Raw genomic sequence first — 13,999 nt, 5'->3', positions numbered from 1 at the left:
GGATCGAATCTCCCGGCGCGTAAGAACCGCTCCGCCCGCCCCATCCTGCCGCGACGTCACCGACGAAGATCGTATGTTGAGAAGATGACTCACTCCCAATTCTACTGGAACGGTTGCGGAAGCAGTGAATTAGAACATTTCATTACAAATAAAGTTTAATTTGAAACATATATAAATTAAATTATCATCCTATCAGTGCCACCTGTTGTTTTCCTCGAGATTACGCATTCATTTACTTGTGATTTCGAGATAATGGCATTAAAAAGTTTATAGAATGGCCATTCTCGGATTCCGTAATAAAGTACTCAAATATTTTACTTTAATAAAAACAAAACTATGGAAGCCCATTTCCGTCACAAAAACAACAAACCTCAGTAAAAGCACAAAAGTATTAGCATTAAAATGTACCAAAAGTAGAAGTACTCATTATGTAGAATGTCCCATTTCAGGATAATATCTAATTATTGGTGCATTAATTTGTTCCTGACTTTAAGCGTGTGAACTCTTAACCTGTAATAATAAATAATAATTTATTTGTTGATTATATTTTGTATTTGTATTGGAATCTGCAAAGTAACTAAAGTTACGAAATAAAATATAGCAAAGTAAAAAGTACAATATTTTCCTCTGACTAGTGGAGTTGAAGAATATTGAAACGCTCAAGTAAAGTATAAGTATCTTAAAATTGTACTTTCCATCACTGATTATGAAATTAGAGTGACAAATCTGAATTCTTTTAATTTTTTTGGTTCATTGTACTTTAACACAAATTAACCCTCAAATCAAACAGTGGCTTTTCTCATCTGCTTCCTGGTTTTGTGCATCATCTGCAGATATTCCATTTGAGATCATTCTGCTATCCAAGCTATAATGTTGAGTATGTTTTAGAAGCAGTGTTCCTGTGTATGGGTTTTGTGCTTTTATTGTGAAGGAGGAGACGGAAGGAGAGAGAGAGGAAAGAGGTTCTGAAGTAGAGCGTGAGAAGGAATAAAGTGGCTGCCATCTTGGCGCTGAATACGGAGCCCCGTGGTTATTGTTTTATGATTATCCTAAAGTATAGGCGCAACATAAACCCTCGGCTACACTGATATTACTTCATTTGACCATCGGTCACAATTGGAAATAAAATTCCAAAAAGAAGAACTAAATTTAGCCAACATACACACTTGAATTTAAAAAGGGCATGAAGATGTGAAAATTAAAAGAATAAATACATTTGTAATATTATGAGATTAATGATCACCCCCGATTTTAAGGGTGCATTGGAAAGAGTAAAAAGAAGACAAGCAATGGAGTTTTTCTGGTTTGTTTATTGATTTTATTCGGAATATTTCAACGTTTAAGCAGCCATGTTGAATCAAACATCGCTTTTATTTGCAGAGAGGATTTGTGCTCATGCGGTCATGGATTTAATTACTGAACGGGACCTATCGGGCACAGGGGCCCCCTGACCTACACCTACAAAATGGCATTAATAAGATGCATACCAACCAAGAAGAGATTAAAAATGACCCCAAAGAAATATAAAACAACTACAAAGAGACACAAAACAGCAACAAAAAGAGGCTAAACAACTACACATTCTTTGTCTTACTCATGTAGGAGAGGCCTTGGGGCCTTTTGCATGTCTGCGTCCAGGGGCCCATAGAGCGGCAAAGTCACGCCCCTTCAGGTGGACGACAATGGGACTTTATTTTACAAAAGTAAGTAGTCATTTTCTCATAGACTTCTATACAACCAGAGGAGTCGCCCCCTGATGGACATTAGAGAGAATGCATCTTTAACACATGAAGCTTTGACATCACTTTTCAGAACCGGAGGTTGTCGCCTGCTCTCACTCGTTCTTTCTCTTCCCGGGCGATATAAAGAGCAAGGGCAAGATAACGCTACATTTGTGTGTGGAACACATAGCTAAGTTAGCTAGCTAGCAAGCCAAGCAAACGGCCGTGTTGGTGACGTACATTGTGCGAGACAAGAGGTAAGTAACGTAACGATGGCCTGCCTCGGTCGGCGCTAGCTGCTCTTGGCCTGTCTCGAACGATTCCGTCGTGACGCCCTTTCCGGTCATTACGCTGTCATTTTCTTCGGCGATCGCCAACCAAACGTAAATAACATTAATTCATACATATCAAATAATCTATGTGTCAAATTTCATGAATATATATGGACGTTTATATGTCTAAATACTATAGGAAAGTGACTTTGATGAGAGAAAGCAGAAAGAACGCTCGGGCGACGCTAAAACAGCTCGAACGGAAATGAAGGAGCTTTTATTGCATCATTTGGAGTTGTTGAAGCGTGATATCTTATTGTGAAGGACAGAACTACGGTCCCGGATGTGTCGACAGCATTGATGGTCATTGTTGCGACCCTGGAACAAGCGAATATCCCCGAAAAACCAGCAGCAGCCAGTGTTTACAACGAGGATAGAAGTCCGTACGGATTAGGCCAAGAGCAGTGCACGGCTAATTCACCCGTGTTAGCATCGTTTTAACGACTCTGGTAAAGGCAAAGCTAACTGTAATAATTACAACAATATTAGATTAATAATAACATTTCGTTTGAAAGGTACGAAGTTTAACTTCAGTTTAACACCATTAAACCAACTGAAAACATTACACGATCATTTTTATCAACATTGTAAATGAATTGTATTGAAACATTAGCTAACAACTGTCCAGTTTGGGGTACAACTCCGTTAGTTAACTGAGCGGTTTCACGGTACTACGACAAATCTATGACAAACTGAGACTTTCAAAATTATCTTTTAAATTGACAAACAATATCTGTGTAATTCACGACTCAATTCAGACGAGAGACAAAATAAATGGTCTTTCGCCCTTGACTAGCAGGTATGTGCTTCTCCTGAATGAACAGAGTGTTTAGTGAGTGCCTGTCGTCGTGCGGTTGAGAAGTGCTGTGAAATAAAGTAGCACCGCTGAAATCATCTGTTACCCTGAAATTACTACCAGTTCTAAAAATAAGAAAACCTCAGCAGGAGCTTTGGCCCCTCAACACGCAATCATTTCTTAAAAAATATTTAAAGTTAGAATTATCAGGTTATTTTTATCCAAGAGTCACAGTGAACTAAATTAAATGAAAAAACTAAAGTATGGCTTTCAGTGTAAACTTTCCGTGTGGATTATAAAGAAGTTACGGGCCAGTTTTATGACTCCTCTCCTGAGGATGCCCGTGACCAGAAGCCCTGAGTGCTGCTGATGAAGAGGCAGAGCGATGAAGAGGCTCACTGCTTCTCTAACTGTGCCACCACGCATTGCAGTTTATCCACCAGCTCTGCAGAAGAGAAAGACAGACATTTTTGTGTTACTTTTAAAGTACATTATTTAGAATTTTAGAATGGACCGGTCTCTGCTGGAGGATCTGGGTCTGTCCACGGTGGGCCGGTCTCTGCTGGAGGATCTGGGTCTGTCCACGGTGGACCGGTCTCTGCTGGAGGATCTGGGTCTGTCCACGGTGGACCGGTCTCTGCTGGAGGATCTGGGTCTGTCCACGGTGGACCGGTCTCTGCTGGAGGATCTGGGTCTGTCCACGGTGGACCGGTCTCTGCTGGAGGATGTGGGTCTGTCCACGGTGGACCGGTCTCTGCTGGAGGATCTGGGTCTGTCCACGGTGGACCGGTCTCTGCTGGAGGATCTGGGTCTGTCCACGGTGGACCGGTCTCTGCTGGAGGATCTGGGTCTGTCCACGGTGGACCGGTCTCTGCTGGAGGATCTGGGTCTGTCCACGGTGGACCGGTCTCTGCTGGAGTCTGAGCTGAAGGAGGTTCTGGTGAACCTGCATGAGTTCATCTGGTTTCACCAGAATCCGACCCGGTGGCTCCGATGACGAGCATCAAGAACAACTCGATAGAAACAGACCATCTTCTCTCTGATGGTCTCTGTACTGATGGAGGTCTGATAAAGGATCAGGACTACACTGAGACTGGTTCAAGACCGGTTAGAGGCTCCATGGAGTACCATAACTATAAAAAGTTTGTAGAACCGAGTATTTTACCTCACAAAGTGTTGATCTAACAATAAACAGTCTTTCAGAATGTTAAAGGAACTTTAGAAAGTTTTTTTACCCCCATAAACACCAACCGTCCACTTAAAGACCTTCAAATGATCCACTGAATCCTGTTCACTCATGTGTCAGCAGATACAGCATGTGGATGTGCCTGAAGGTAACAGTGTGTGTGGCGATGGCAGTGATTGAAGGTTACCTCCAGCAGATGGTCTCTGGAAGCCATCATAGGCCCGACACTCGTCGATCACATCCGTCAGTCCTTTGGGACAGCCCCCCCGGTTGGGGAGCTCCTCTTTAAATTTCTCTTTGCACACTTTCTCATAGATGTCCTTGTCTGACCAACCTGGAAAAAGTGAGAACACATTAAGAACAGAAGTTGAAGCCAAAGACTATATAGTTCATCTAATCCTTCATACTCCATCGTCTTGTGTGACTGTCGGGACGGCAGTGTCGGTCCGTCTGTCCACCATTTTGGACCAGAGTGAAATATCTCACCAACTGTTGGGTGGATTGCCATTTTGTGCAGACATTCATGATCCCCAGAGGATGAATGCTAATAACTTTGGAGACCAGCAAATGTTTCCCTTCTGGCGTCAGCACGAGGTTCATATTTACAGTTCTTTAAGTTAAATGTCTCGACAAACTTAGTTCATGGATCGTCGTCATATTTGGGACACACGTTCCGGTTCCCCTGGAGATGAACTTTAATAACTTTGAATTTCTACCTCGTGCTGTTACTTTAAAAGTACAACTGCCCCGCTGGTCCATTGTCTCTGTAAAGCTCAGACTTACATCGTTAAATAAAGTGTAAAATAAATAAAGCAAAGAAAAGGAGTTGTAGCATCAAAGAAAGACTCCCTCTCCACCTTTGGTTTTAGCTCTTGTAAGGTCACAACATTCCTTCTGTAAAAGGTGTGACTGGAGATATCTACCCAACAACAGAGAGGCCCCATCTATTCACACAGCAGTAAAAGTGAATATTCATGCCTTCAAGTCGAGTCTGAAGACTCGAGTCTCAAAACATTTGTGTTTCCCCCCAAAAAGCTTGAATCCCGGCAGAACACGCTTAGCTTGTCACAAAATGTTTTGAAATCCTGGATGAGATGCTCTGATCATGCTGTGTCTACGAAACACACGTAACTTAAAGATAAAACATACTCTTACGCCTATAACCTTGGCAATGACATTAATCATGCACCCAACCGGGGAGCAACCATAGCGTCCCTTTTTTTCACAGATAGCTGTCAAACCAAAAGAAGTTGAGTCCTTCATGCTAAAAACAGTAAGTTAAGTGTTGGACGTTGTTGTTCTGCAGATACGCACCATCAAAAGGTCTGCGGCCGCTTGCAACTTCCCACAGGACGATTCCAAAGCTGAAAGACAAACATCTCCAAGTTAGTGAGAAACATTTATTCCATTTTATTAAAGAAAACATGCTTTTCAATTCCAACGATGGGTTTACGGGTTCAGAGGGTTGATAAAGCTGTTAGTAACAACTTATAAGCCCTTATTAATGCTTTTAATAAAGCTAGTAACAACTCATGAATCCGAATTAAAGTTGTTAGTAGTGACTCATGAACGTACAAACAAATAAACTGTGGAGAATCAAAAAGACGAGTGTAACTCAGAGATATGCACAGAGACTGTAGGTGTAACCGCAAAACACCATAAACCAACCTCCGCAATGACTCGTAGACTCGTGTTCACGGACTACTTTATTGCCTTTGTACAAACCCTGTAAAGAAACACGTCAAGTATTAAAAGCATTATGAGGAAACAAAGGTTGAATATTCTGAAGACTATTTGATTTGGCTGCAAAATATTGACTTAAATGTAAATAGAAGTAATGCTTTTAAATGTTCCGTTTAAAAGCATTTAAAAGCAAATTGTCCTCCTTTGTAAAATCCCTAGACATGCGAGTCGTGTTTTTATCAGTGAACTGTCTGTGACAGTCACGCGATCGCGATCAGAGGTGCACGACCGAGCACGACAACCACTTGCGCACCACGCGACGGCCGTGATTACGTCATTTCCGCGCCGGCTTCACCACGGCGACGGTAAAGTAGGCTCAGCTGCTGGTCGGTATCTGACCTGTAGATCTCACACTCTTTGCAGTAGTGGTTGATGTCGTGGAGCATCTCTGGAGAGGAGTAGCACAGGGAGCTGATCGCTGTGTCCTTCGTTGGCCTTCTCAGCGACGTCTCAGTTTTTGCCAGCTCAAAGCCTCCCAGCTAACAACAACAACAACAACAAATCAAGACCTCATTCAATCCCCCCCAACGCCTTAAATACCTCCAACCAGTGGGCTTTCAGCAATCCCAGCATGCACTGGCTTCAGTACCTTGACCGTGTAGCCTTCAGCCACCAGGAACTTGTTGCTGTTGATGCATCCGTGAACCTTTGATTTCTTTTCAGTCTGGTGAAGTCTACGAGAAGACAGAGATCATGATGGCACCTTCTATCGTACACAACAAACCACACAGATAGAATTTAGATGGCACATGCACACAATGCAGGAAAGTAACTAAGTACATTTAATCAAGTACTGTAACTTAAGTACAATTTGAGGTACTTTATACTTCTACTCCCCTACATTTCAGGTGGAAACATTGCACTTCTTACTCCGCTAGCTATTTAATAGCTATATTTTCTTTGCAGATTCAGATTTCTACTGAAGAAAATGATTAAATGATGATGTATTATTATGGATTCAGCCACCCAGCAGCATATAAAGCTCCACTTTGATCAGCTGCAACATTGAAGTGATGAATCTAAATGTATTAACATATATAATCAAGTAATATTCGGTAGATCCAGTATATTTTCATGCTGATACTTTTGCACTTTCACTCAAGTGAATGTACACACTGTGGTATTGTTATTGTTTTAACTTAAGTGAAAGACTTGAATACTTCTTCCACCACCGATCACATTTTCATCACGGAGAATGTGTGTGTATCAGCGGCAAACACATGAGAATTTATTATTTTTTTACATTTGAAATGAACTTCTTTTTAGAAACGTTCGTATAATGCTAATACTTTTAAAACTCAAGTAAGACTTTAAATGCAGGATTATCTTCTAGATTAATTGATTCATCGTTTGGTCTATGAACGTCAGAAAATAGTGAAAAATATCCATCCCTGAAACCCAAACATATTCAGTTTAATATACTGTTTAAAAAAGCAGGAGATCTCCATATTTAAGTTGAGTTCTATTTGAGAGGCTGAGAATGCTCAACAATTAATATAAAGTAGTAGTTGGCGATTATTTTTCTGTCAATTGACCAATCGTTGCAGCTCTGCCTAAATTTCTGAGTACTTCTTCCACAACTGCATGCTGAAAACAACAGCGATCCTCTTTCAGTGTTACAGGCAAAATGTAATATATGTCATCGTAGAAGACTGACCGGTAGAGTCCTCGCGCTGCGTCCCGACACATCCGAGCTTTCGTGTGCCAAGACAGACTGCTACCTTCAGAGACCAGAAGCTGGAGGAGACTTCCCTTCTCACAGTACTCCATGATGATGAGGAACTGAGGCCTGGGTCCTAAAAACGGTGATGAAAAGACGTCACGTTAATGTTATTATAAAGGTGCCATGTGCCTGATACTCGCTGAAGTCCTTTACATTCTACAGTTCACTCACCGTCCTCATCCTGGAGACAGACGCCAAACATTCGCAGGATGTTGGGCGATTCAAACCGCTTCATGGTGTCAACCTCCTTCTTGAAAACTTTCTTCAATTCGCTGAAGACAATGTTGAGAGAGAATATTTGACAGTTGCAGTACGTCACATGCTAATACACAGGGCTGTGTGTGAACACGAAGACGGAGCGGTCGCCGTCATGAAAATCTGCAGATGTGAAGTCAATATAGCCACAGCGACATTTGCAGTTTTACAGTATACGTTTTATTTAGATCATGTTCAAATCCCATCAACAGTTCATTTCTTCATGGCCTGAAGCTAATCAAAGCATCCTTGTAAACCATAAAGCTGCCTTGAAAATGGCATTGGCTTGAGAAAAGTGCAGAGATAATTGTGGGGCTCCATGTTGAATAAAAGCCAAATGTGTCTCAGAATCAGAACTGCATCTTGGATGGAGAAGGTCTTTTTTTAACTTGAGTGGCAAAGGGTCGAGCTAAGAGCGTGAATAAGTTGTTCATACGACTCAGGCCCCGTCTACACGTGTACAGATATTTTCCCCTAGATTTGAAAATATTCTGTCCACGCCACCTGCGTTTTACAAAATAACTCCATCCGCACTGGAGAACGTCAAATACGTCAAATGTCAAAGACGTGAAACGTCACTCAAAAACCAGAGAAGAAGATTCTCAGCATGCTCAAGCCATTTTGTAGCCCAGGGATCTTTACAATCTGTAGAGCATGCAACACTTTCTGTTCTCAGACCCACGAGTTGGACAAACTCACAAAATACAACTTTAAAGGGAAAACAACTTGAGCGATAAGAATGATTCAGTGTTGAAATGTGTCACAGACCCCGGGGTGGTGTTCAAAGGGTCAGTGTATCTCTTGACGGCCACCGTGAATCCGTGGTAGCGTCCTTTGTAGACCTCTGAGGTTGACGTTGTCATGAAGGGTTTTTTGGGCTGTTCGTAGTTCAGCTCGCATGGTTTGATCATTCGGATGTCTTCACAAGGGACGCTGGGCTTATTCACTATGGAAACACATGTTCACAAGTTAGTTTATGTTTGATTATATGAAATGTCTCCCAATTACAGATGTCTGACTATGTTCATTAAACCCACAATAACCAAACTATTTGTTTTTGTGTTGCCTAAACCTATTGTTGGTTTTGTTGGTTTAGTAGAAAAAACAACGTGCTGAATGAGGGACACGAAACAAAACAACGGACAATTTGTGTCTCTGTACATAAAAGCAACAGACAAAGCATTTTGTGTCTGTTTCAAGAACTGGCGTGAGACTAAGTTGATATGGTGAACCTGAACTTATTTCCCCGTCCAGCAGAGCAACATGAACATTCCTGTGGAGTTCCACCTGATGAATGCATTCGTAGTGTATGTTGAAGTGGTTTTGGTTTACTCACAGATTTTATCCACGTTGATATTGAGGATTTCCATTTCTTTCTGCATGGCATCCATGTTCTTCTGCTGCTCCACCAAGTATTGCACGACCACTGAGGAGCAAACAGAAAATAGGCCCAACAGCAGGCCATCTCTTCAGTAGTTCGGCCTATTGGCAACATGTTTCTCCATCTGGCTTTTCGTAATACAAAAGTGACTGAAAACTGAAAACCTTGTAGGTTAACGTCAGCTGTTGTTTAAGGGGATTAAAACCCAAAGGTAAATTGATAAAGTGCTGTATTATCAGTGCACAGTAACTGCTTTGAGTTGTCCGATGAGGTGAACGCTTGCAGGACGTAAACAAGTGTTTAAAAAGATTCGCGAGTCCTTGAAAAAGGTCCCGCATTGGAAAGGGAACTTAAGCCATAACACAGTTTGTTGTGTTTTTAACCATCTGAAAAGAACATCAATTATCATGATCCCAACAAAATCCTCAATAAACTCCAATATGTTCAGAACTCTGCCGCTCGACTGCTCACTTCCACCCGCCGCTATGATCACATCGCCCCGGTCCTCCACAACCTCCACTGGCTGCACCTCCCCTCTGGAACGCCCTCCCCATCCTCATCCGTGAGGCTCCCTCCCTACCATCATTCAAACAAGCCCTCAAAACCCACCTCTTCAACCTCGCCTTCACCTGCTGACCCCGGCACCCTACCCTCCCCTACATGACCCATTCAGCACAGCTTCTCCAGTCATCCTTTTTTTGTTTGTTTGTTTGTTTGTTATGTTTGTCCCTGCCTTGTAAAGTGTCTTTGGGTATTTTGAAAAGCGCTATAGAAAATGTATTTATTATTAGTATTATGATGCACCTGATGTAAATTGAGAAGATACCTTTTTTTAAACTACAAGATCAAATTGAAGCTCATGTGGATTGACTGAGCTGATTCTGATCGTCTTCCCTCAACAAACTCTACAAAGGCAAAGTCGACATCAGTTCTGCTCACTTGTCTTCAGCTCGGCGTTGTCCTCCTTCCTGTCCATCTCGTCTTCTTTTTGTCTGGAGGCCAGCTCGAAGACCTGGTGCAGCATGTTGCTCTGCTCCACCTGCAGAGCTCCAGACAGGACCTGGAAGGCGTCATTGAGGCGATTGTTCACACTGTTGAACTCTTCTTCGTGGCAGCCGGCCTTCAGGATGCGATTCACCCAATTGCCCAGAGTGTATTTCTCGATGAGCGCCTGTGCCGATTCCAGAGTGAAGAAGAGTTCATTGAGGGGTTTTTCCACGTCGGCAGTGGTCTGTCCCTGCGCCCTCTTTTTGATGGACCTCACCAGCTCGTCCAGGGCTTTGACTCGGGAACAAACACGCTGGCTGGACTTCTTATTGGCCTTCACCTTCTCAACCAGGGCGTAGATCTCTGAGGCAATGGACAGGATGGGGTCAATGAAGTCCATGTTCAACTGGAGAGAATAGAAATGGAATAAATCAGAGCTGAAAGCAAATCAGATCAAGTTTAAGATGGTAAATGGACTTTTCTAGTCCTCCGACCACTCAAAGTGATTTGATGTTACATGCCATTCACCCATTAACACCCATTGATACACTGATGACAGGGGCTACCGTGTAAAGTACCACCTGCCCATCAGGACTAACATTCACACCGATGGCACAGTCTTCGGGAGACATTTGGGGTTCAGTGTCTTGCCCAAGGACACGTTGACATAGCGGATTGAACCGCCGATCCTCTGATTTAGGGACGACCTTAAATCGTCCAAAAAAAGGCATCCCCTGCTTTATGGTCTGTTGACTCTAAATGGACCATAATGTACTAAATGAACATCATGCTGTATTGAAGAAGACTTGAAACTAGAGATTGAGACATAAACTCATGTTTACAATGTTTACTGAGGCAAACTGAGGTTTCTCATAGACTTCTATACAACCAGAGGAGTCGCCCCGGATATTTCCGTCTGGACCAACAGATAAACTGTTGCCGTCCCGAGAGCCATGCAGCTAACATGGCTAATAAGATTAACACTACATATTAGTCAAACAAATCTCTGAAGTGATCAAATGTGGCCTTTTCTCTGTTTCTTTGGTTGTTTTTTAATCCCTTTGGTTTTACCACTGGATACTTTTACTTTTATTGAAAGTTGCTTCACTGAGCAACAGCTGATTTGTCTGTGTGTGAAGCAAACTGCTCGATTAAATGCATCCCCCCCCCATATATAATAACTCTTCTGTCTGCAGCTCCTCAGACTGAGAGTTCGTATTGATTTCATGTTTGCCTGCAAATCCTCGGCTGCTGAGACTCAAATACAGAAGATTTCTAATGTATTAGTTTGGCAGGTTGTTCTTTTGTCCTCTCTCCTCTCTGTGCATTGATCTGTATGAGCAGGTAAACTCTCACCTGACAAAGCTCCCTCTCCTCAGACACTCAGAGAGGGAGTCACCGCTCTCTGTTGCCCTGCAGGGAATAACTTGTCTTTGTGTTGGACAGTTTTCAACACGTTGACAACGCATACCAGCAACACATTAAAAGCTCGTTGTACTTCTGTACAGAAATGGATCACTACTAAGCTGCTCACAGAGCCAATAACGAGTGGACACATCAGGAGGTGTCATCCGAGACGTTTACTATCCAGATGAGTTAAAGAAACATAAAGATTATTTACCTGCAGTGAAAAGCCTCTCGTCTCAGGTAGTTCTTGTGTGTTTGTGTGTTGAAAATGAAACTGCAGCCCACAGCTCCTCCCTCTGCAGCTCACTGCTTCCTGTTTCCTCTGCGACATTTGCAGTTGCCCCTTGAGCTTTATTCCTGACACACCCATGAGTGTTGGTTTACTTCACCACTGAAGAAGAAGAAGAACTCACTGCAGCCAAGATGAAACCTGACAAAGCTGTTGTGTTGATGATTGATCAGTCACACTTGCTCAGATTATGTCATTTTTAGTAACAAGACAAAAAGACGCCCTATCATGGAAACCATGAATAGACCAAGTAAGAACAGTTGGGTTGATGGATTGTTGCATTGTCTTTATGTATAGGAAAAAGGAAAAACAACACTGATGTTAACATTTGGGGCTCATTCATGAAACTTCTGCAGGGGGACGATTGTGCCACGGCTTTGAAGAGAGCTACTATTAATCCTCTCTGTTCATCCACAAAGTTGTAATTTAAGTACCGTGTCAGCAAAATGAAGCAGCAAAACGTGCCTTACTTCCATTAAATCCCATGTCATGTATGTATGGTGTGTTTTGTTTCGGTGTTCCTTTATGTGCAATGTGAAGTGCATGTTTTTATACATTATATTATGTGAGAAAATTCAAGAAACATAAATTTGTCAAAAAACAAAACAAGACAAAGATGAAGACAGTTCATCTTTTCACAGAGCCTTGTCACTGTTACCACTAATACCACAGTGTGAAAATCATCCACGATAGTAAAAGTTCTGCATACAAATAAGCTTTATCAGCTAAATGTTGTAAAGTAAAAGTATTGAGAGTAAAGTCAAATGTTCCTGTCAGTGTTTTACAATTATATATGATGTTTCTGGATCAAAATCAACCTCATTCAACGGTTCGTATGTTATCTTACAAAACAGTAACGTCACAATAATCATGCATGTACAGCAACGCGTGTCGATTTACGCTGGTTACATGAATTCAGTCTTTTCAAAAATCTTTTTAGGCCACGAAACTACATAATCAGGTTCAGGAAATGATTGTCGTTTGGGTTGAAATAACTATTAAAAGATGGAAGTAAAGCGACACATAAATCAACGTTGACTTCTCGTTTCACAAGAGGAACTAACGGTTTCCTGGAGGAGAGACTGTGTTTTGTTTGACCCAGTGACCTCCCTGCTGCTCTGTGTGGGTTCTTTTGTGGTCTTTATACTTCCTGGTTCATGATGAAGGAGATAACATACAGATTCATTTTGTGGGAGATCTTATAATTACAGTGCATGTATTCTTCGTATAGCTACGAACGCTGAATGAGAATAGCCTGTACTGCTGCATTAATGTGTGTGTTGCATTTTAACTCCTTTATATCCTGTCGGCTTCGTTAATCTACATCAATACATCACATGTTTGTAGCAACGCTTATATGGGGTTAAAGCTGCAGTCGGTAGCTTTAATATAAATAACTTTTTGTCATATTTTCTCAACCTGTCACTACATCCTAACATCAGTCCATAGATGAGATATCCTGTGAAATGAATCAGGTTCCTCTGCCTCCTTTTGGTGTTCCGAGATTTAATCGCACCTGAAGCAAAACAACCAATCAGAGCCGAGGATTTGTCTAACGCAGCTGTCAATCACCGAATCGTGGATCAAACTGTCAAACTGGCCAGCACTGATCAAATATGAATCTAGATTCTGTCACTGTGTTTTCTATTTCCCATTTTACAGCTAAACATGAACTAAAATATGTTTCTGAAAACATTTTGGGAGAAAAATAGTTCATGCAGTAACATAATCCAGATTCATATTTGATCAGCGCTGCCTAGTTTGACAGTTAGATCAGTTCAGAGCAGGCGGCAAAGTCAAAGCAAAGTCAAAGCTTCATGTCTTAAAGCTGCATTCTCTCTAATGTCCAGTTTAACCTTGAAAAGTTTATGTCTCAATCTCTAGTTTCAAGTCTTCTTCAATACAGCATGATGTTCATTTCGTACATTATGGTCCATTTAGAGTCACACAGACCATAAAGCAGGGGATGCTTTAGGGCGGGGCTACACGCTGATTGACAGGTTGAAAGTTGTCTGCGTATCGGTCTTACAACTTTAACACTTTTACAGCGTGTTTTCAGTTCATAAAAGTTAATTATAACATTTTGGTCACCTGAAAATGTCATTCTTCCAAAAAACAAGATGGCAACAGCCATCTGACAGGTTCATTAACTTTACAACCAGGTTCAGTAATAAGCTTA

General features: G+C 41.8%; 1 protein-coding gene across 1 annotated transcript; it reads right to left on the bottom strand.

Moving 5' to 3' along the window:
• Positions 1–1,308: 1,308 nt before the first annotated feature.
• LOC306775863 (mixed lineage kinase domain-like protein) lies at positions 1,309–11,816 on the bottom strand. Its single transcript, XM_079266409.1, has 11 exons — positions 11,746–11,816; positions 10,077–10,530; positions 9,093–9,182; positions 8,525–8,702; positions 7,673–7,773; positions 7,436–7,574; positions 6,368–6,452; positions 6,118–6,257; positions 5,350–5,399; positions 4,223–4,369; positions 1,309–3,294 (listed from the first exon to the last, which is right to left on the bottom strand). Exons 2-11 carry the CDS (start codon positions 10,522–10,524, stop codon positions 3,245–3,247), a joined length of 1,428 nt encoding a protein of 475 aa, XP_079122535.1. The 5' UTR covers positions 10,525–10,530; positions 11,746–11,816; the 3' UTR covers positions 1,309–3,244.
• Positions 11,817–13,999: the final 2,183 nt, after the last annotated feature.

Source organism: Melanostigma gelatinosum (genome assembly GCF_949748355.1).
Source record: "Melanostigma gelatinosum genome assembly, chromosome: 1".
NCBI lineage: Eukaryota > Metazoa > Chordata > Actinopteri > Perciformes > Zoarcidae > Melanostigma > Melanostigma gelatinosum.
Note: the sequence above shows the minus strand (reverse complement) of the source record. Positions and strands in the feature narration are given on the sequence as shown.

Bases quoted from the DNA above. Each gene is read 5' to 3' on its own strand.
- LOC306775863 (XM_079266409.1), bottom strand. From the start codon at position 10,524: ATGGACTTCATTGACCCCATCCTGTCCATTGCCTCAGAGATCTACGCC. The intron at 9,183-10,076 runs GTGAGCAGAACT...TTTGCTCCTCAG, and splicing joins CAACGCCGAGCTGAAGACAA to TGGTCGTGCAATACTTGGTG. The intron at 6,453-7,435 runs GTCAGTCTTCTA...GTCTTCTCGTAG, and splicing joins GCAGCGCGAGGACTCTACCG to ACTTCACCAGACTGAAAAGA.